We start from the raw sequence: 23025 nt of genomic DNA, 5'->3' as shown, positions 1-23025 counted from the left end.
TCACCGCTTTACCGGTTCACATCACACACGCACACTCCACATGGGGCCCGTCCCAAACATTTAATCAGGATGTTTTTGTTTTGTAGCTATTCCGATAAAACATGTATGATACAAGTAGGCCTATATACCAGTTCTTTTCTGGCGGATATCTATTTAATCCTGCTTTTTTACAAATTTGTTTTAATATCTCTACTTAAAACTTAATTAATAATAGCCTCAAGCTAACCTGTATTAGGTTAAATGATGTAGGCGCAAAAGATTTGACAGTGACAATAAGAGCTCAATTCTGCATTTTGTAAAAGTTCTTATCTCAAATGTAAAACATATCTGTGACAGTCATGAAACAAGGGAATTGGAGATTCTCGTTACAATAACTAAACCACAGTTTCTTGAGAGAACGGCCTTCATGTCCTGACAAACTTTAGTAAAACCTCCAAGCAGTTCCATGAACCTTGAATGGTGCAGCTTCATAATTCATTATGACAGTAGGTCATCCTTTAGTGTCTGTTTTTACTATCAACATATTTATTAATTCGCCATGCTCAAAACTAAGTTTCTCTTCTAGGCTTTACTACCTGGGTATGCGGCTGACTGATTATGTGCAATAGTGTTTCTCACTCGACCAGTTCCCACTCGACCCATAGACTTTATATTGTGATGACATCATATATTTTCGAATTGCTTTTCTCGGCTCGAGGACAGTTTTGCAAGACCTTGAGTGCAGTTCGAGGTGTCCTGTCAAAACTTTTACAGAAGTTTCTTCTACATTGAGGATCTATGGGGAAAATGCTTTTTGGGCTGCAGTTTTTTTTTAAATTTGCAACACTGTGAGAGGCCACTGGGCAAAATTGGAAGCTTCGCTGAGCATAGGCGGCACATTGCAACACATGGAAGTCCAAAAATGCAGGCTAACTTGTTGTGGAATATTTCTTATGACTAGTCGGGAGAAGAAAGTTGAGGTTTTCTATCAATATAAAGTAAAACAGAGTTTTGATGAACGATCAAGGTTTGTAAAGTCAATTTATTTGCTTGCAAGCAAAGAGAACAGTCTCACAGACACATCGCAGTCATCTAGGAGAGTGCTCTACCTACACTCAGAATGCATGGACATTTATACTCAGACAGCTTCCTGTTATCTGCTTTAGCTAACAAGAATACCCAAAGAACACAACAAAAGGCAGGTCATCCTTCGAGCCTTAGTATATCATTTAAGACAGTCAGGAAGATGCTTTTATCTCCTGTTTACAAATCCCTTTTGTTCACAGTTTGCCTTACCCTAATCAGTTTAAACTCACAACAGATGCTTCCTTTGAAGTCACTGTGACATCGTAAAAATGACCATTTGCAGAGACAGAACAGACATTCTTTACCCTCACCCATCTTATCTGCATGCAAAGGTTTACGCCCTTACAACTTCAGATAACGCGTCACAACAGAAGTGAAAAAGTATTTCAAACAGAGGATCTCTGTTAATCAAAGCCTCTCTGTGTCTCTGTCTTACGAAGAAGAAACAAACAGTGCACAATGATGACAGATAACAAGACACCTGGATACTAAACTAATTAAAGTCATCTACTGAAACTACAGTTTGGTGTCTGCTCTTTTAGGACTTACATTCCTTAAACCTTCACATTAGACTATGACATATTTTCCCATTACAAACTTTACTGTCAAGTGACACGGTCAGTGACTATATGAACAGTAGACTGTAGGAGGCTGTGGCTCAAAGGTAAAGCGGGTCATCCTTCAATCACACAATTTAAATCTGCGATTCGATTCCCGGCTGCTCCAAATCATGTCGATGTGTCCTTGGGTAAGACACTTAAATTGCTGCTGTAGGCTGTGCCTAAGGTGTGTGAATGTTGTGTGAAAGTTAGTTAGTTCTGATGGAAAGGTGGCACCTTGCATGGTAGCCCCTGCCATTAGCACTCTGAGTGGTCGGAAGACTAGAAAAGCGATATACAAGTACAAGTCCACTCCATTTAACAAATCTCTATATTTGAAACAGACAATCACGGTTAAAGTTACATCTTCTCTCCACAAAGGTACAATTTCTGAGCCTCCGGGGGCTTTGCATCAACTGCTTCACTCAGAGGAGCTGTCAATCCTAACAGTGAATGATGTCAGATTCCCTTTTTTGTAGCATCAAAAAACGAATCAAAACCAAACTTGTCAGAAAGAACACAAATCAGCGTGATAAGAACTATGACAGAAACCAATTTTGGTATAATAAAAAGTACCATTTTTTTTGTTGGGCCTTTGCCCCATCTATCAAGAAGAGGGAGTCAAATGTTTTTCGACCACAGGTGTGCAGTAGTGGGTTCTTTACAGGCCGCCACAACAGTCACAGAAGCCCTTCTTTTTTTTCATCTTCCCTCCTGCTTCTTGTCGGTCTGTCTGTCTTCATTTCCTTCCAATCATTGTCTATGATAAATGGACTTACACATATATAGCACATTTCTAGTCTTCGGAACGCTAAAGCACTGTACCCTACATGTCAACAGGCCAGCATTCACCCATTCACACACATTCATATTCATGGACAGTCAGGTTTAGATCAGGGGCATTTTGGGGTTTAGTGTCTTGTTCAAGGACACATCAGCATGAGGACTGGTGAAGCCAGAGAATGAACTGACAATCTTACGATTAGAAGACAACCCACTCTACCTCTGAGCCACAGCCCTCCCTGCATATAGCTAATTAACCTGTGCTTTAACTCAACATAGTCATCATATTTCTCTAGTTGACTTGCTGCAAACTGTTTGTATCTTTCTGTTGTTTTCAACGCTATGACAATATGATTGTGTTTCTGCCTTTTTTGGTTTGTGTATTCCTGTCTTTTGCAAGACTGCATTATTCAACGTCTTACCAGAATACAGTGAAACATTCAATACTCAGGGGTTTTAATTATCTTGAATCTCCCTGTGAGGACAACTGATACAATTACAATGCCCTTTGTTCACTTCTAATCAGCTTGTTTTCAGAAACAATAAGGCTGATCCCTTTCCCTTGAGAGCATAATACCCAAGTCTAAAATCTTACTTACAAGAAAAGGAAACTGTATCATAATACCGAACGCTCTGTCTTAGGGCACCTCTGTCCTTCCTCTGAGCTTCACACAGGGACATATTCAATTAATAAGGAAACCTACAGTATATGACCTGAGGCAGCATAACATACAGCATGTAAAATTGTCTTTGCTACACACTGAGTGGTGCTCTGTTTTGTAGCCTGCAGGGTTTGTCCTCCTAATGATATGCACAACACATTAATGCCTCATTGATTTCACCATACCTGTTTAGCCCTAAGGAAGGATATTTGTTACGGAAGAATAAGTAAAAGTAGAAAAAAAGGACAGAATGTTTGTAAAAACTGCTGCACCGTAGGTATGTACTGTGGGTAACACTAGTAAGCCCCCATTAAATGAATATTCAAAACAATACAATAATGCATTTTATTACATACCTCTTTCTTTCTATCAGAATGAACAATTCTTATTAGGTTTTGATACTACTTTGAGGTTTTCCTCTCACTCAGTTCGCTGTGTATCAAGTATGTTTCTGTGTCTTATGTGTTTGAAAGGCATGCAACTTAGATCAGCAGTCCCTTGTGACACGGGCCTGCCGCCTGCCTTTTCACATCATTGAAGGATGAGTAAGGCCTAGTCAGGCATGCCATCGTGACATGACACCGCTCATGTCTTTCTCCATTATGGTCAAGTGCTCATTCCAGTTCCTTGCTGTTGTTGTTGTTAACTTACAAACTGGGGGCTCTTTTTCCAGTGACCCGAGGCCCAGGGGAAATTAGGTCAATTTGACAGTTGTGATATGAGGCAGGTAGCATATATAGGCTACAGGGCAGCATCTCCCACTTAAAACTTAAGATTGGATTGCTTATCTGTGGAGTGAAGATGTAGCACTGGAGGTGTTTGATGAACACAACCTTTAATATACAGGCTTAGGTTGAGTTAAAAAAAAAAAAAAAAAAACTTAACGAGACATTTTAGATTTCCACATTTCTGTAGATAATTTGTTCATCTGAAAGGGGTCATAATGTATCATTTTCTGTACACTAGCACAGACCAATGTTTACTGACCAATGACAAATTGTTTGAGGCTTTGTCAGCTTACTAAGTGCTTGTTTGGTTCAGTAGTCACTGTTTGTGTTATCTAAATGTATTAGTTGAACTGATATATATATATATATATATTGGCTATCAAGGGTGTATGGTGATAGCTTAAAGAAAGGATGACATTTTTTTGGATGAGATCACTAGAGTCCAATCTTTCCAGGAGAAGGACAGAGTGTGTGCTTTTGAGTCTCCTATGTTGTGTGCTTTTTCCCTTCAACTCCAACCAAGACCAGAGCCAACAATGCAAACTTATCCCAGGGTCTATGGCCCTGCCTGTACTGGAGAAAAAGGGGGACATCATCTTGGGGGGACTCTTCTCCCTTCATGACATGGTGGTGGAGCCCACTCTGCCCTTCACCTCTTCGCCTCCTCCTGATCAGTGCACCAGGTGAGCTGTTTTTCAGCTAGTCTTGCTGTAGTTGCACATTTTCTTTGCATTTTTCTACTTCCATAGTTCTGTGTAGCAATGTTTTTTTTATGTTGAGAGAAATAAAGTATTTGTTACTGGGCTGCACACTCATAATTGCGTTGAAAACTAAGATTGCGTTGTCTCTGTTCTTCCAGATTTAACTTCCGGACTTTCCGTTGGATGCAAACTATGATCTTTGCCATAGAGGAGATCAACAGAGATGGCAAACTCCTTCCCAACATCACACTGGGCTATAGGATCTATGATTCATGCAGTACACCCCATCAGGCACTGAAGGCTGCCATGGAGTTAGTGGGGAGTGAGAAGAGTTCAGGGGTTGAAGGAGAGACACAGAGTAAAGGCACCTGTCGTGGGACGGTACCAGCAGTGATAGGAGACGGAGGCTCTACTCAGTCTCTCGTCGTGGCCCGTTTCCTGGGAGTCTTCCATGTGCCACAGGTCAGAGAGTCATAGCTACTCAACAAATGTGTTTTGCCTTTTTCTTGTTACCACTACTGGGGAGGGTCAACAGTCTCAAATTCATAGTGGCTTTAACATTTGGGTACAATGAGTTAAGTCCGACCAACTGATTGAATAATGTTTTAATGTTGGACATTGTAAAATGTTTTTGTCTGTTCAGGTTAGTTATTTCTCCAGTTGTTCCTGTCTAAGTGACAAAAAGGAGTTTCCTGCTTTTTTAAGGACTATGCCCAGTGACTTCTTTCAGGTTAGAGGCAGCAGCCACTCACAATGTAACCTCTATACACAAACAAAGTAAGTCCACATTTTCATCTCTGGAATTTATTTAATATCTTCTCTCTCTCTTTCTCTCTCTCTCTCTCTCTCTCTCTCTCTCTCTCTCTCTCTCTCTCTATCTCTCTCTGTCTCGTTGTGTCTCTCTTCCTTTTCCTCTTTCCATCACTAGGTAGATGCATTAGTACAACTTGTCATGCATTTTGGCTGGACCTGGGTGGGTGTGATAGCAGGGGATGATGCTTATGGCCTTGGTGGGGCAAACATATTTGCCAATGAGGTGGGTCACACACACAGAAATGGAGAATTTAACAAAAATAAATAGCCATTAAGTCATTTTCATTGTATAACTTATTCAACATATTGTGAACTTAAAGTAAAGTTGCCATGCATCCCTCCTGTTGCTCATAGGTTCGAAAATTGGGTGCTTGTGTTGCCCTTCATGAGGTCATCCCTAAGAACCGAGCACAGACCACACTTTCGTCAATAGTTTCCAAGATCCGCTCCTCTGGGGCTCGAGTGATTCTAGTGTTTGCTGTGGAACAAGATGCAGTCGCATTATTTGACGAAGCTCTCAGGCATGATTTGTTCTGAATCTTCTACACCACACTAGTATTTAAAATATGATACAAATTCACTATCAACTTTTTGTTTTGTTAACTTTTTACAAATACGGGTTTATTGAGTTTGAATTTCTAATATGTTTATCATTGCAAAAAATGACATCTCCATATCACTTTAATGTAGAGAGGAGCTCACTGGGATACAGTGGCTGGCCAGTGAGGCTTGGAGCACAGCTGCCGTCCTCTCCACCCCCAAAAAGCACCACCGCATTCTCCAGGGTGCTATGGGATTTGCCATTCGGCGAGCACGCATCCCGAGATTGCAAGACTTTCTGCTTCGCCTGCATCCCTCGAGCCCACATGCCCTTGCAGATCCCTTCCTGATACCCTTCTGGGAAGAGATGTTTCAGTGCAGCCTAGGTGTGCAGGCTGAAGGTCAGGAACATAATGTTGAGGGTAAACCTCCATGCTCTGGAGCAGAAGACCTGGGGAGTGTGACGAATATCTATTCAGATGTGTCACAACTAAGGATTTCCTACAATGTCTATAAAGCTGTGTATGCCATTGTTCATGCACTTAAGGCAATGAGAAGCTGTGTGAAAGGAAACGGGTCATTTCCTCAGCAGGCCTGTCCAGATGCAGACAATATACAGCCATGGCAGGTACAGTCCCACATGTTCCCTAATTCACTCCAGATAATATATATATATATATATATATATATATATATATATATATATATAGATATATATATTGTTAAACAAAGTTATATGCACTTTATTCCCATAGTTACTTCATTACATAAAACTTGTGGAATACTTGAACTCCTTTGGCGATGACATCAAGTTTGATGAGAATGGTGACCCTGCAGCCATGTATGACCTGGTGAACTGGCAGCTGAGACCAGATGGAGAAATGGAGTTTGTCACGATTGGCAAATTTGATGAGACGACCACAGGTGGAAAGCAAAAACTCCAGATCCAGGAACATATAATTGTATGGAATGGCAACCAAAGCAAAGTAAGTATCTCAATAGAATAAAATAATGTTATTTTTGTTATTATTTTGTTCAATAATATTTTTTTATGAGTTGACTGTGTTGTGATCAGTGTAGTGTATGTTCCCACGTTTGCCTAGATTCCCCTGTCAGTATGCAGCATTTGTCCTCCAGGTACCCGGAAGGCAATCAGACCAAACTTCCCTATCTGCTGCCTTGATTGTGTGATTTGCACAGCTGGCGAGATTAGCAATCAAACTGGTAAGGAAAGGCTACTTGTTTACATTGTGTTGGAGAATTTAACCTGCAGTTGCAGTCATATAAAAACGTAAAGTGGTAAAGCCACAATATAATAGCTAAAGTCTTCTTTTCTTTCCTCTAGATGCCATAGAGTGTGTGCGCTGCCTGCCAGAGTTCTGGTCCAATACTGAGAGGACAGCCTGTATCCCCAAACAGGTGGAGTTCCTCTCCTATAGCAGCACCATTGGCATCACCCTGGTGGCTATTTCCCTCATTGGCTCCTTCTGCACGAGTGTTGTGGCCTTCATATTCTCTTGTCACAGAGCCACCCCCATTGTCAAGGCCAACAACTCTGAGCTGAGCTTCCTGCTGCTCTTCTCCTTGACTCTGTGTTTCTTGTGTTCTCTGACCTTCATAGGCCGGCCCACTGAGTGGTCCTGCATGCTGCGGCACACAGCATTTGGGATTACCTTTGTCCTCTGTATCTCTTGTCTTCTGGGGAAAACTATAGTGGTGCTAATGGCCTTCAAGGCTACACTGCCAGGCAGGAATGTAATTAAATGGTTTGCGCCTGCCCAGCAAAAGGCAATCATTACCTTATGTACACTGGTCCAGGTAAGGATTTCCGACTCATTATGCACCTTGATTTGGGCATTTTCTCAAATTTCTGAATAAGACACTTTTTTTTTTATGCAGGTAATAATCTGCACAGTTTGGCTGGTTGTTGCTCCCCCCACTCCACGCCAGCTAATGCAACGTAAGAGCAATCTTGTCATTCTCTTGTGTGAAGAAGGTTCACCTGTAGCATTCGCTCTTGTCCTGGGTTACATTGGCCTGCTGGCCTGCCTCTGCCTTGTCTTGGCCTTCCTGGCAAGGAAACTACCGGACAACTTCAACGAGGCCAGACTCATCACCTTCAGCATGCTCATTTTTTGTGCAGTGTGGATAGCCTTTGTTCCTGCTTACATCAGCTCTCCCGGGAAGTACTCCACGGCCACGGAGGTGTTTGCTATCTTGGCCTCCAGTTATGGACTGTTGGGTTGCATCTTTGTACCAAAGTGCTACATAATCCTTCTAAGGCCAGAAAAGAACACATGGAAACGCCTGATGTCGAAAGCTGCCACTAACAAATGTTAGGAGATCATCCTTATTCCATGCACATTTCATGTACTTCTTTTACTAGCTTTTTCTCTGATGAATAAAATATATGTATATGGAGACAAAGTTTATAAGCATCTAGTCCTTGAATATGAACAGTTGCCTTCTACCACTAGATGGTAGTAGTGTGTTGTTAATGCCGCCTTCTGTTATTCTTCGTGGCCCACTTTTATCCTTGCCAATAACTTTCACCACCAGTCTTTGTACATTTTCCTGTGTATCATTGTTGCTCCTATTATGTAGATTATTACCCTTAGTTAAAGATCTTCCTTAACTTTATGAATTAATTTGGTCAGTGATGTAGAAATAAAAACAGACGGTATAATCATTGAAACAATATAAAAAACATATAAAAGTGAATTATCATAATGAGGTGATGTTATAATATGAAAGCCCCTCTAGTCTTTAACACCCCGCAATTCAAGACTGCCAACAGTTTAGAAATGGTTTTATTTTTCCAACTACACGACACTTCTTTTACGTTCTCCATAGAAATGTGAAGGACAGCTTATTGCTAGATCTGAATGGGATTTGGCCAGAGATAGAATGATGAGGCCCAGGGTCTCCAAGGTATGCTCTGTGGAAATCCCAGCCATCAATGGTTAATCTAAACCCTCATACTCTGGAGGCCTTTACATATATAAACATCACGCTTGGCTCTTCCCTTCAATAACAAACTAAAACGTCAAACATTTTTCCGGCTCTCCACAGCTGCTCTCAGGCTAACATTGATTATCCACCACTAATTGATCTATTCCTCCCAAGACAGACGAATTGGAAGATGAAGAGATGTACTATCTCTGATGTCTGCTGGAGTCAAAGAGGTGTTTGTAGGGGGAGATGGACAGCCGTATTTTATTGACACTGTATTAATTAATTTTCATGTATTTTCAGTTATTACTCTTCTTACCCTTTGCATTTTGTTCTCTATAATGCATCATACATTTCAATATCAGACAGTGGTCCCTCTTTGTTACGGATGACTACAGCGTGTGGCTGCTGGTATTGTGTTTCCTTATGAGTCTCTTTGGGTGTCGTCATGGCAAAATGTGGTCCTGGAGATACTTACTGTATTATGGTGACTACCACAAAAGTGGTTTTGAGTACTTTGCCAGGTGTTTATGTCTGTCCGTGGACAGATTTTGTGAACATGAAAGGGTCATACCTGTGTACGATGCAGTCGCGAATCCAGTATGTAGTTGGGATCAAAATGAAGGCTGAGTTAGAAGATCAAGCAAGGGCTCTGGAAGTAGGGGGGTTGAAAGTTGGAAAGGGACCATTGCTCCACCCACTACAGCCCCTGGCCTGATTTGGCATCGCATCCCATCACAAGATAGTCTCTTGTTTCATTTCAAAGAGTGATCCTTCAGATAGTAGCACGCTTGATTTAATTAGGGAAATCAGAATAGACCATCACTATTTGAGGGTGAGATCATTTGAATGAAAAAAAAAAACCTTGTGGTAATGTCTTCAATAAAATGAACGGGACATCAAATTACAGGCACACAGATGTAAAATGGAAGTGTCCATGGCTGTAAAAAAATATTAAAAGAGTGAGTGAGTGTAGAGAATAAGTCCAGAATTCATTGGAATCCATTCTCGAAAAACTGAGAAAGATAACTCCAAATATGACGACATATATTGCTGACAGTGTAGATGTAAATACAGGAGGGAAACTGAAAGATGTAATAAGGACATGACTACAGTGTTTACATGCAGCTATTTGCTCAATATTGTCATTGTTATTGTAATGGTACCGAATGCTGACCAGATGTTTGGACACATGGGGGTTTACCTCATCAAAGACAGGGATTAGAGAAGTTATACAAAATATTGTGTTATGAGTATGAAGTTGTGATGTCTTAGGGTGAAGCAAAGTGTTAGTAATGACAGAGCTAGAGACAAAGGGATGGATAAAATAGCAAACACCTTAAATATTATTTTGGTGGAGCATCTGATGTTTGCTTTGTTTTGAAAAAGTCGAAAGTGTAATTTGTGTCTGCCTAATTTGGGCAGACACAAGGGCAGAGCCCACTCTGCCCTTCACCTCTTCGCCTCCTCCTGATCAGTGCACCAGGTGAGCTGTTTTTCAGCTAGTCTTGCTGTAGCTGCACATTTTCTCTTCATTGTACTACTTCCATTGTTCTGTGTGGCAATGTTTTTTATGTTGAGAGAAATAAAGTATTTGTTACTGGGCTGCACACTCATGATTGCGTTGAAAACTAAGATTGCGTTGTCTCTGTTCTTCCAGACTTAACTTCAGGACTTTCCGTTGGATGCAAACTATGATCTTTGCCATAGAGGAGATCAACAGAGATGGCAAACTCCTTCCCAACATCACACTGGGCTATAGGATCTATAATTCATGCAGTACACCCCATCAGGCACTGAAGGCTGCCATGGAGTTAGTGGGGAGTGAGAAGAGTTCAGGGGTTGAAGGAGAGACACAGAGTAAAGGCACCTGTCGTGGGACGGTACCAGCAGTGATAGGAGACGGAGGCTCTACTCAGTCTCTCGTCGTGGCCCGTTTCCTGGGAGTCTTCCATGTGCCACAGGTCAGAGAGTCATAGCTACTCAACAAATGTGTTTTGCCTTTTTCTTGTTACCACTACTGGGGAGGGTCAACAGTCTCAAATTCATAGTGGCTTTAACATTTGGGTACAATGAGTTAAGTCCGACCAACTGATTGAATAATGTTTTAATGTTGGACATTGTAAAATGTTTTTGTCTGTTCAGGTTAGTTATTTCTCCAGTTGTTCCTGTCTAAGTGACAAAAAGGAGTTTCCTGCTTTTTTAAGGACTATGCCCAGTGACTTCTTTCAGGTTAGAGGCAGCAGCCACTCACAATGTAACCTCTATACACAAACAAAGTAAGTCCACATTTTCATCTCTGGAATTTATTTAATATCTCTCTCTCTCTCTCTCTCTCTCTCTCTCTCTCTCTCTCTCTCTCTCTCTCTCTCTCTCTCTCTCTCTATCTCTCTCTGTCTCGTTGTGTCTCTCTTCCTTTTCCTCTTTCCATCACTAGGTAGATGCATTAGCACAACTTGTCATGCATTTTGGCTGGACCTGGGTGGGTGTGATAGCAGGGGATGATGCTTATGGCCTTGGTGGGGCAAACATATTTGCCAATGAGGTGGGTCACACACACAGAAATGGAGAATTTAACAAAAATAAATAGCCATTAAGTCATTTTCATTGTATAACTTATTCAACATATTGTGAACTTAAAATAAAGTTGCCATGCATCCCTCCTGTTGCTCATAGGTTCGAAAATTGGGTGCTTGTGTTGCCCTTCATGAGGTCATCCCTAAGAACCGAGCACAGACCACACTTTCGTCAATAGTTTCCAAGATCCGCTCCTCTGGGGCTCGAGTGATTCTAGTGTTTGCTGTGGAACAAGATGCAGTCACATTATTTGACGAAGCTCTCAGGCATGATTTGTTCTGAATCTTCTACACCACACTAGTATTTAAAATATGATACAAATTCACTATCAACTTTTTGTTTTGTTGACTTTTTACAAATACGGGTTTATTGAGTTTGAATTTCTAATATGTTTATCATTGCAAAAAAATGACATCTCCATATCACTTTAATGTAGAGAGGAGCTCACTGGGATACAGTGGCTGGCCAGTGAGGCTTGGAGCACAGCTGCCGTCCTCTCCACCCCCAAAAAGCACCACCGCATTCTCCAGGGTGCTATGGGATTTGCCATTCGGCGAGCACGCATCCCGAGATTGCAAGACTTTCTGCTTCGCCTGCATCCCTCGAGCCCACATGCCCTTGCAGATCCCTTCCTGATACCCTTCTGGGAAGAGATGTTTCAGTGCAGCCTAGGTGTGCAGGCTGAAGGTCAGGAACATAATGTTGAGGGTAAACCTCCATGCTCTGGAGCAGAAGACCTGGGGAGTGTGACGAATATCTATTCAGATGTGTCACAACTAAGGATTTCCTACAATGTCTATAAAGCTGTGTATGCCATTGTTCATGCACTTAAGGCAATGAGAAGCTGTGTGAAAGGAAACGGGTCATTTCCTCAGCAGGCCTGTCCAGATGCAGACAATATACAGCCATGGCAGGTACAGTCCCACATGTTCCCTAATTCACTCCAGATAATATATCTATATATATATATATAGATATATATATTGTTAAACAAAGTTATATGCACTTTATTCCCATAGTTACTTCATTACATAAAACTTGTGGAATACTTGAACTCCTTTGGCGATGACATCAAGTTTGATGAGAATGGTGACCCTGCAGCCATGTATGACCTGGTGAACTGGCAGCTGAGACCAGATGGAGAAATGGAGTTTGTCACGATTGGCAAATTTGATGAGACGACCACAGGTGGAAAGCAAAAACTCCAGATCCAGGAACATATAATTGTATGGAATGGCAACCAAAGCAAAGTAAGTATCTCAATAGAATAAAATAATGTTATTTTTGTTATTATTTTGTTCAATAATATTTTTTTATGAGTTGACTGTGTTGTGATCAGTGTAGTGTATGTTCCCACGTTTGCCTAGATTCCCCTGTCAGTATGCAGCATTTGTCCTCCAGGTACCCGGAAGGCAATCAGACCAAACTTCCCTATCTGCTGCCTTGATTGTGTGATTTGCACAGCTGGCGAGATTAGCAATCAAACTGGTAAGGAAAGGCTACTTGTTTACATTGTGTTGGAGAATTTAACCTGCAGTTGCAGTCATATAAAAACGTAAAGTGGTAAAGCCACAATATAATAGCTAAAGTCTTCTTTTCTTTCCTCTAGATGCCATAGAGTGTGTGCGCTGCCTGCCAGAGTTCTGGTCCAATACTGAGAGGACAGCCTGTATCCCCAAACAGGTGGAGTTCCTCTCCTATAGCAGCACCATTGGCATCACCCTGGTGGCTATTTCCCTCATTGGCTCCTTCTGCACGAGTGTTGTGGCCTTCATATTCTCTTGTCACAGAGCCACCCCCATTGTCAAGGCCAACAACTCTGAGCTGAGCTTCCTGCTGCTCTTCTCCTTGACTCTGTGTTTCTTGTGTTCTCTGACCTTCATAGGCCGGCCCACTGAGTGGTCCTGCATGCTGCGGCACACAGCATTTGGGATTACCTTTGTCCTCTGTATCTCTTGTCTTCTGGGGAAAACTATAGTGGTGCTAATGGCCTTCAAGGCTACACTGCCAGGCAGGAATGTAATTAAATGGTTTGCGCCTGCCCAGCAAAAGGCAATCATTACCTTATGTACACTGGTCCAGGTAAGGATTTCCGACTCATTATGCACCTTGATTTGGGCATTTTCTCAAATTTCTGAATAAGACACTTTTTTTTTTATGCAGGTAATAATCTGCACAGTTTGGCTGGTTGTTGCTCCCCCCACTCCACGCCAGCTAATGCAACGTAAGAGCAATCTTGTCATTCTCTTGTGTGAAGAAGGTTCACCTGTAGCATTCGCTCTTGTCCTGGGTTACATTGGCCTGCTGGCCTGCCTCTGCCTTGTCTTGGCCTTCCTGGCAAGGAAACTACCGGACAACTTCAACGAGGCCAGACTCATCACCTTCAGCATGCTCATTTTTTGTGCAGTGTGGATAGCCTTTGTTCCTGCTTACATCAGCTCTCCCGGGAAGTACTCCACGGCCACGGAGGTGTTTGCTATCTTGGCCTCCAGTTATGGACTGTTGGGTTGCATCTTTGTACCAAAGTGCTACATAATCCTTCTAAGGCCAGAAAAGAACACATGGAAACGCCTGATGTCGAAAGCTGCCACTAACAAATGTTAGGAGATCATCCTTATTCCATGCACATTTCATGTACTTCTTTTACTAGCTTTTTCTCTGATGAATAAAATATATGTATATGGAGACAAAGTTTATAAGCATCTAGTCCTTGAATATGAACAGTTGCCTTCTACCACTAGATGGTAGTAGTGTGTTGTTAATGCCGCCTTCTGTTATTCTTCGTGGCCCACTTTTATCCTTGCCAATAACTTTCACCACCAGTCTTTGTACATTTTCCTGTGTATCATTGTTGCTCCTATTATGTAGATTATTACCCTTAGTTAAAGATCTTCCTTAACTTTATGAATTAATTTGGTCAGTGATGTAGAAATAAAAACAGACGGTATAATCATTGAAACAATATAAAAAACATATAAAAGTGAATTATCATAATGAGGTGATGTTATAATATGAAAGCCCCTCTAGTCTTTAACACCCCGCAATTCAAGACTGCCAACAGTTTAGAAATGGTTTTATTTTTCCAACTACACGACACTTCTTTTACGTTCTCCATAGAAATGTGAAGGACAGCTTATTGCTAGATCTGAATGGGATTTGGCCAGAGATAGAATGATGAGGCCCAGGGTCTCCAAGGTATGCTCTGTGGAAATCCCAGCCATCAATGGTTAATCTAAACCCTCATACTCTGGAGGCCTTTACATATATAAACATCACGCTTGGCTCTTCCCTTCAATAACAAACTAAAACGTCAAACATTTTTCCGGCTCTCCACAGCTGCTCTCAGGCTAACATTGATTATCCACCACTAATTGATCTGTTCCTCCCAAGACAGACGAATTGGAAGATGAAGAGATGTACTATCTCTGATGTCTGCTGGAGTCAAAGAGGTGTTTGTAGGGGGAGATGGACAGCCGTATTTTATTGACACTGTATTAATTGATTTTCATGTATTTTCAGTTATTACTCTTCTTACCCTTTGAATTTTGTTCTCTATAATGCATCATACATTTCAATATCAGACAGTGGTCCTTCTTTGTTACGGATGACTACAGCGTGTGGCTGCTGGTATTGTGTTTCCTTATGAGTCTCTTTGGGTGTCGTCATGGCAAAATGTGGTCCTGGAGATACTTACTGTATTATGGTGACTACCACAAAAGTGGTTTTGAGTACTTTGCCAGGTGTTTATGTCTGTCCGTGGACAGATTTTGTGAACATGAAAGGGTCATAACTGTGTAGGATGCAGTCGCGAATCCAGTATGTAGTTGGGATCAAAATGAAGGCTGAGTTAGAAGATCAAGCAAGGGCTCTGGAAGTAGGGGGGTTGAAAGTTGGAAAGGGACCATTGCTCCACCCACTACAGCCCCTGGCCTGATTTGGCATCGCATCCCATCACAAGATAGTCTCTTGTTTCATTTCAAAGAGTGATCCTTCAGATAGTAGCACGCTTGATTTAATTAGGGAAATCAGAATAGACCATCACTATTTGAGGGTGAGATCATTTGAATGAAAAAAAAAAAACTTGTGGTAATGTCTTCAATAAAATGAACGGGACATCAAATTACAGGCACACAGATGTAAAATGGAAGTGTCCATGGCTGTAAAAAAATATTAAAAGAGTGAGTGAGTGTAGAGAATAAGTCCAGAATTCATTGGAATCCATTCTCGAAAAACTGAGAAAGATAACTCCAAACATGACGACATATATTGCTGACAGTGTAGATGTAAATACAGGAGGGAAACTGAAAGATGTAATAAGGACATGACTACAGTGTTTACATGCAGCTATTTGCTCAATATTGTCATTGTTATTGTAATGGTACCGAATGCTGACCAGATGTTTGGACACATGGGGGTTTACCTCATCAAAGACAGGGATTAGAGAAGCTATACAAAATATTGTGTTATGAGTATGAAGTTGTGATGTCTTAGGGTGAAGCAAAGTGTTAGTAATGACAGAGCTAGAGACAAAGGGATGGATAAAATAGCAAACACCTTAAATATTATTTTGGTGGAGCATCTGATGTATGCTTTGTTTTGAAAAAGTCGAAAGTGTAATTTGTGTCTGCCTAATTTGCCTGTTTTGAGGAAGGAATTTGTAAAGTTGTTAAGCAAATGTTCTGTCAAGTGCCTTTCAGTTACAGCTATTGAGCCTCCTCTTGACTTGTACTTGACAACTACACTGCTTGAGACTTATCCCCCCACCTAATTTTGAAGTGTTTGCAACTAACACCAGCAATTCAGGAGGCTCATCACAAAGCAGCAATTAACATTACGTGTCAGTTTCAGTCTGACGAGCACCACTTTTGTGAGTTTTTAAGGTGACTGGCAAAGGTACAGAGATGTCGTATATCTTGCCTGGATATTCATAACTAAACCCACACCAACATTATGCAAAATACAAATAACCGGATGTTGTTTTAAACACCTTTCTAAGTCCTCGGACAAAGAGTTTTTAAATGTGCCTCTCATTCACCCATCGACACACATATTCATACACAGATGGTGGAGATAAGTGTACATATCAGTGACTTTACATAATCATTATATAAGGCTACAGAGTAGAGTGATTGAATCATGTCTCGCACAGATGCACCATGACCTGAAATATCTTTTCATGATGAAGGCGTCTCTTTCATCATAATCCTGGCTTTCTGTCATTTTTCCTTCTTGAAACCCACTCTTTTCAGGTAGCTTTTTCTCCAACTTTATTTCACCTATTATGTAGTGAAAGGCGGTATCACAGAGGAGATGGACACCATAGAAACTGCAGCCGAAACTAATGGTCTCTCCCACAATAGCACCATTTACTGGGGCCCATGTGGCAGTTTACATGATATAGGGCAGCAAATAATGTGAAGGTCTCAAAGTCCCCCTGAAATTGAAGTAATGGTGGTGATGATGGCTTTTTTAAAATATAGTATGAGTCACTATGATTATCTAATTAGGCGCCAGATCCATGTCCAGATTATCCAAAATGAGAGGACAGATAAGAAATGTGTTGCATTGCTGTCTCTCAAATGCATTGGAGAGACAGCAATGCAGAGTATTTTCACACTGAATAATATCTGTGAGAGCAAACAATTATCACAGTGTGCAACACACTGATGAGTGAATGTTCATGATGGACCATCAGGGTGGTACCACACCAACTGGTGATAATAGTATAGCAGCTGATGAAATATCATTTCTATTTAGGCAGAAATACATATGCAGATATTTTGCTGCGGTATATTCAGTAGCGTTCAATAGCTTAGATTAAACTATGTACACTGTAGATAACATGAGCACAGAAGAAAAGTGACAAAATACAAATAGCATTGAATATTATTAATGTCAAGAATATGTATTTATTCATTGCTTCTTTCTTTCTTGTGATGCTGTTGTTGTCGCATGTGTCATGATGGACACCTTACAGTTTTCAAAAGTTAATACTTCTATGAAATACTGTTTTTATTTTCATTTGAAGTCTTTTATGCCGTCATCTACTGACCACGAGTCCTCGGTATTTCCCTCTAAAAACCATCAGGTGTTTTTTAGTGTTTCTCTCAGGCCTCAGAAGAGAAATATAACACTTTGAGTCAAAGATATAGAACAGAAGGCCATAATGTGAGTCCAGGATGGCAAAAATCTCCACTACAACAATTTACTTCCCAGGAAAGCTTAACAGAGAGGCTACAGAAGATCAGCATGCTGAAGGTGATTTGTTTGGCTTCATTAAAGTCGTCAGTGAATTTCTTTGCTAGGAAGGTCAGGGGGAGGCTGAAACATGCCAGCCCAGAACTATGGAGCCCATAGCACATTCAATAATGACCTTGGGTCCCCAGTGGTCCAATATGTTCTTTTCTGCAGGCTGAGGAAGAGCCAGGGTCAGGCACAGCCCTGCGATTAGCACCTGGGAAAAAAAGCTCTGGTCAAGAGATGGTGAGGGACATTTGTTTCGAATACAAAGAAAATGAAAACTGAAGTAGATATTTTTCGGAAACAGAAATCAGTAACCCGAAGTACTTTGAACAATACTTTGAATCTCTTTCAATTTGTACAATTGACCCTTTCCTTATATGGAGGGGTGTGTGAACAATAAAACCTCAGTTTTGAAGAGAGATACTTTTGAGTGATATTGAAGCAAGGGGATACTAGGATAAGCACCGCATGATGTTGGATATCATTTCTTTTTTTTTTCAATTTTGATGTTAATGTATCAGGAGACTGCAATATCATTACACAATTATTCTCTCAGCATGATGAAACTACAATGTGATTCTCTCCAAAATGTATTATGGCATCATCTGACGGTGCTACACTTCACCAAAGGTGTGCCACTAGTAAAGGAACGTGGCAAATATGGCAGCTGTCAGGGCTGCCCCAACAGTTTAGACAATGGAGAGAATGATTCCCATGTGTGCTATTGTAAGAAAGGAAATCCACCTGCTGAGGAATCAGACTGTTTGGTTTTAACCTGTTATGCACGAGGTCCACAAAAAGGTTTGCCAAATGAGCTTTCTGTCAAGTGTGGTGCTCTCTGCTAGGCAAGCATCAGCTGCCAGATAGCCAAGGGTGAAGTTGGGCAGGAGGTCTGGGTTATTGTTAATTTCCTCCGCTGAGAAGATCATGGCCTGAAGCCAGCGATAAGCTCCCTGGTCAAACTGTAGCAGGTGAGTCACAGGAAAATAATAGCAAGAAAGATCTGAAACCAAGGCATACGAGTATATAGACATAGTTCAGCTAAACAAGAAAAGAAAATGCGTAATTCTTCTAAATCTTACATTTCAGCTGCATTAACCTTCTCACTCCAAAAATCCAACTCACGCTGAGGTGCCTTCACATGAACAGGGAACAGAGCCCCAGTCACTATAGCTTTTGCTTGATAAGCGCCATGTGGAATAGACTTTACGATCAGTTTGCAGGGCTCCTCTCCATAAACCCCTGGATAATCCCAGGGAGGCAGCAGAGGAGCAGAGCACAGATACACAGCACTTGGAAGATAGCAGCACAGCACGAGCTTTAGACACCTAGGTATCAAATATCTATGGTGCAGAAGATGTCAAACCTTCAAGTTAAGATTTAATAAGTCTCTAATTTCCTCCATTGAAGGTTTTTTTCAATGTTCATTCCATCTCCATCTTCCGATATGGTAAAACATTTCATGTTGCATTTCTTGTATGTTCTTGTGTGTTTATATCCAATGCTCTTTCTGTTTTTGATGAAACAGAGCAAAATCTAACAGTTGTTCAACAAATAAAGTGATTCTGTTTGCTCACAACACAAACTCATACCAGAACTTGATAACAGGTATGGATACCTACTTGGACTAGCAGTAGCTGCGGGCTATTTCATGTAGATCCAAAAGAAGGAAGAGAAGAACGAAGCATTTCATATACAGAAATCACAGCCACATGGGAGGGGAATCAGACTGTGTCTTAGTGGGAGGAGGAAATGAGTTTGTTATTGCAGGGAGAGTGAGAGTCCCGCAAGCTAACACAGTAAAAGAGCCAAACCCAGGTGTGTTCATTCAGATCACCCTGGAAAGCAGTTTCAAAATAGATGATGCAATTGGATGCACTTTCTCTTATCTCGATATGAAATGCTGTAACTTTTGCTATTAACAACAGCCTTGTTAATCGCAAGGTTGGGGGTTTGATCCCTGGCTCCTCCTCTCCGCATCTCAAGGTGTCCTTGAGCAAGAACCCCAAGTTGCTCCCGATGGGCAGACCAGCGCCTTCATGGCAGCTCTATCACCATCTGTGTGTAAATGTGACAATGAGAGGCAAATTGTTAAGTGCATATAAATGCAGTCCATTTACCAAATGGTACATTTTTTTAAATATTTGATCATCATCAACAACCACACTTTTCAGTGATAGCAGAGATTGGGTAATTCCATGTAATCATGCAATGAATTTGACCCCATACCTCTCGAACATCACCATACTAATGATAGGTTATATGCAAGCATGCTGAGATGTACAATTGGCAGGAGGGATAAATTAGAGTGGCCTATAAAAGATGAGATGGGTTAGAGTGAGAAAAAATAGAGCTGTCATTTCCAGGAGCAGGCACTGTCAATGACAAGTGCTCATCCAATTACAATATGAGTGCCCTCTCTTCTCCGTTCACTCCTGTTCTCTCATTCTTCCTGTGCTCTCCACTTTCTAGACCAGCTGATCTCTCTCTTCCTCTGCTCTCCTCCTTCAGTCTTTGTTGGTTCTTCAAGTCTCTCCAGTAATTACTGCTCCTCTCACCTCCTCTTCTCTCCTCGACCCTCTCTCTAGCCTGAGGAATAGTTTGATATTTTTTGGAAATATGAACGACTGAAAACAGCCAGCCTGTCTCTGTCCCAATGTAACAAAATCCTTCTCCAAGCACCTCTTAATCTCACCAGTCAACATAACATATCTCATTTCTTTACTCTGCACAAGGTGTAAAAAGGACAAGTTGCAGTTTTACTCCTGCTGAGACTCAAAGTCACAGCTTCCAGCCAAGAAAGTGTCTTGAGTAAAACCCCTTGGCATTTTTACACTTCCACTGTTTTTAGTATAGATTATGCAAATCCCTCAAATTTACATCCGGTGAGTTAAATCTATCTGGAAGTAGCTTAATATTCATTCTACAGACATGAAAGTGGTATCAATCTTATCTAAATATTGGGAAGAATAAGCACATTTTTCAAAATGTCAAAAGATTCTTTCAAGCTTCTGTATTGTTTAGCTAGACACGTCAAAATTCACACAAAACATTTCAGCTACTTATAAAACTGAATTTTGAACATGTGTGTTTTGTCTTTCTGTGGCTCTGATATTGACCCATTGTATTAGGCTAACTGAAGAACAACCAGTGTGCCCCCTAGAGACAAAGGTGCCGGCCCCAGCTGCAACAGCTCCTCCAGGGGAATCCAGGAAGAGGAGCACAGGGCCAAGCACAGCTGGGACCAGGTCCACAGAGAACAGCACGTGACTAGAATGGTGTGAAAAAATATAAAAATGTTTCTGTCGACAACGTTTTTTTTTGTGAATGTTAAGGAGAAGGGAACAGACTATAGAGTTAGATGGGACCGATGAAAGGCTAAGGATGGATTTGTTCCACCCTTCCCTGCCGGTGGCCAGCGTGAACTCTTCACAGCACGGAGCCTGGCGATGCACCCATTACAACAAAAAGATGAGAGCAAAGAGAGGTGTCATGTCCAAGAGAGGTAAGAAGAAACCCACATTGGACCCACATATTGGGGCAAAAAAAACGAACTAACTTTGTTATTTTTTTCTATATTTGTCTGACAGCTTCGTCCAACAAACTCTTCCCTGTTATGCTGATGGTAGGATGGATTGCTGGCTGCATAGCAGTTGTCTACTTTGTCTTCATTTTTGCTTGGGTAAATTATTCCATCTTTAAAGTTCATAATATGTTTATATATACAGTATATGTATCATCAGGTGTGTCCTTTGGCGATGGCAACGTCTGTCTGTCAGACTGTCCACCACTTCGATCCAGAATTAAATACCTCAACAACTATTGATCGACGTGAAACTCTGTACAGAGATTCATGTTCCTCCAAGTATAGAATCTTGATATTTGTGGATTTGAGTGAAATTGTGACAACTGGATGGGTTGCCATGAAGTCTGACACAGCTATTTTGTCTCTCTCATGCTGATTGTAATAACTTTGGTAATCACGTAATTAAATTCATCACCGTTACAAGTTCAAAATAACATTCCCTTGGTGAAAATGGTTGCTAAATGTCAAAATGTCAGCATTTTGTCAAGCATGTTAGCTCGCTGAAACTGGTCATTTTTCAAAACTTACCAGCTAGACTGCAGCTCCAGCCTGTGTGTTTGTTTTACTAATGGATTTTGATTCTCTTTCTTTGCCAGAAAAGAGGTGCGCAGGGAAGAAATTGAATTCAGCCCCTCCCAGGGGACACAGCAACGAAACGATCATCTTTATGTTTTGATATTAATTTTATTTTAGATATGACCTGCCAGCTGTTTAAGCAGATTTGGAAATGCTAAAAGTGAGCAATGGATTGCAATGGACATCTTCCGTTGTCCAGTGGTAATGATGTTTATCTCTGTCTCTCTGTCTGACTGTGTGTTCTTCGCACATGAGACCCGCTCATCCGATCTACTTCACACTTGGTTGGTTGCTGTGGACCCCATAGAGTGCTTTGTCGAATTTGGTACAATTTGGACATGCGACGCGTTCAATATTAATAAGCTTTGAATAAACAAGCACACAGCACTCTGTGTAGCAGTAGGGGGCGGAGCTTCAGGGCTCTGCAGTCCAGAAAACCACAGCGGACCGACAGCGGTGCATTGACTGCAGATCACTTTGGCTGCTGGATCCTCAACATGTTCTCACTCCCAACTCGTCACACACCAACGGTTGGTCGCTGCCACTCAGCATCGTAAATCGATGGAGGCCTATTGGATGGGTATAGCATGTGATGAAGCAGTAGATGTGTGAGAGTCTGTTTAAGTAGGGCGGGAGTGGTGATGAATGTGTCAAACACAGGACTTTAATCTAACAGACTGGCATTCTTGTCCCGTGTGAGACTAAAAGTAAACGTTTTTGTTGCCTGAGTCGTAAGCATAGACACATAAGAAGTGGATGTAGACATCGTGATTTCATCCATTGGTTTGTCGACTGCCGTTTTGAGGCCCCGAGCGAGGCCCCAAGCGAGGCCCCGGCGATTTGGCCGTCGTCATCTTGGATTACGGCCATCGCCATCTTGGATTACGACCGTCGCCACCTTGGCTTTTTGCGACCAGTGAACGGAAGTTACAATATTTGGACTGCGGAGGAGTGACATAGAGACGCCGTATAGGGCTCTGGTAGCGCAGCATTTTCATATCTTAACATCATAATAAATCTATCTGTTTGCAGCCCTTTTCTCAAATATAGATGGCCTAATGAGAACACATCGTTTACTATGACCAATGTCAGATGTGATACATTTCAGTTTTTGTGTATTCAGGCTGCTGCACTGAGCCTTTTAGAGATAAAGTACAAAAAAAAAACAGATAGTGTTTTGTAACAAAGGGCAAGTAAAAT

General features: G+C 41.4%; 2 protein-coding genes across 2 annotated transcripts; both read left to right on the top strand.

Moving 5' to 3' along the window:
- The first annotated feature begins 3650 nt into the window (after nt 1-3650).
- LOC142959354 (extracellular calcium-sensing receptor-like) lies at nt 3651-8231 on the top strand. The gene is made up of 11 exons (XM_076100607.1): nt 3651-3654; nt 4361-4520; nt 4697-5000; nt 5182-5268; nt 5467-5574; nt 5706-5881; nt 6042-6519; nt 6647-6877; nt 6995-7094; nt 7237-7709; nt 7791-8231. The coding sequence occupies exons 1-11, from the start codon at nt 3651-3653 to the stop codon at nt 8229-8231; spliced, it is 2562 nt and encodes an 853-aa protein (XP_075956722.1).
- A 1171-nt stretch (nt 8232-9402) lies between these two features.
- LOC142959353 (extracellular calcium-sensing receptor-like) lies at nt 9403-14024 on the top strand. The gene is made up of 11 exons (XM_076100606.1): nt 9403-9421; nt 10269-10329; nt 10504-10807; nt 10989-11075; nt 11281-11388; nt 11520-11695; nt 11857-12334; nt 12440-12670; nt 12788-12887; nt 13030-13502; nt 13584-14024. The coding sequence occupies exons 1-11, from the start codon at nt 9403-9405 to the stop codon at nt 14022-14024; spliced, it is 2478 nt and encodes an 825-aa protein (XP_075956721.1).
- The last annotated feature ends 9001 nt before the right edge of the window (nt 14025-23025 follow it).

This window comes from Anarhichas minor, unplaced genomic scaffold, assembly GCF_050575085.1.
Source record: "Anarhichas minor isolate MPS153535 unplaced genomic scaffold, ASM5057508v1 ptg000026l, whole genome shotgun sequence".
In the NCBI taxonomy this organism is placed as follows: Eukaryota; Metazoa; Chordata; class Actinopteri; order Perciformes; family Anarhichadidae; genus Anarhichas; species Anarhichas minor.
Note: the sequence above shows the minus strand (reverse complement) of the source record. Positions and strands in the feature narration are given on the sequence as shown.

What these genes read in the sequence shown, in the direction of transcription:
- LOC142959354 (XM_076100607.1), top strand. An exon ending in CAAACATATTTGCCAATGAG is followed by an intron (nt 5,575 to 5,705) that starts GTGGGTCACACA and finishes TGTTGCTCATAG; the next exon opens with GTTCGAAAATTGGGTGCTTG. An exon ending in GAAGCTCTCAGGCATGATTT is followed by an intron (nt 5,882 to 6,041) that starts GTTCTGAATCTT and finishes ACTTTAATGTAG; the next exon opens with AGAGGAGCTCACTGGGATAC.
- LOC142959353 (XM_076100606.1), top strand. An exon ending in CCTCCTGATCAGTGCACCAG is followed by an intron (nt 10,330 to 10,503) that starts GTGAGCTGTTTT and finishes CTGTTCTTCCAG; the next exon opens with ACTTAACTTCAGGACTTTCC. An exon ending in GAGTCTTCCATGTGCCACAG is followed by an intron (nt 10,808 to 10,988) that starts GTCAGAGAGTCA and finishes TTGTCTGTTCAG; the next exon opens with GTTAGTTATTTCTCCAGTTG.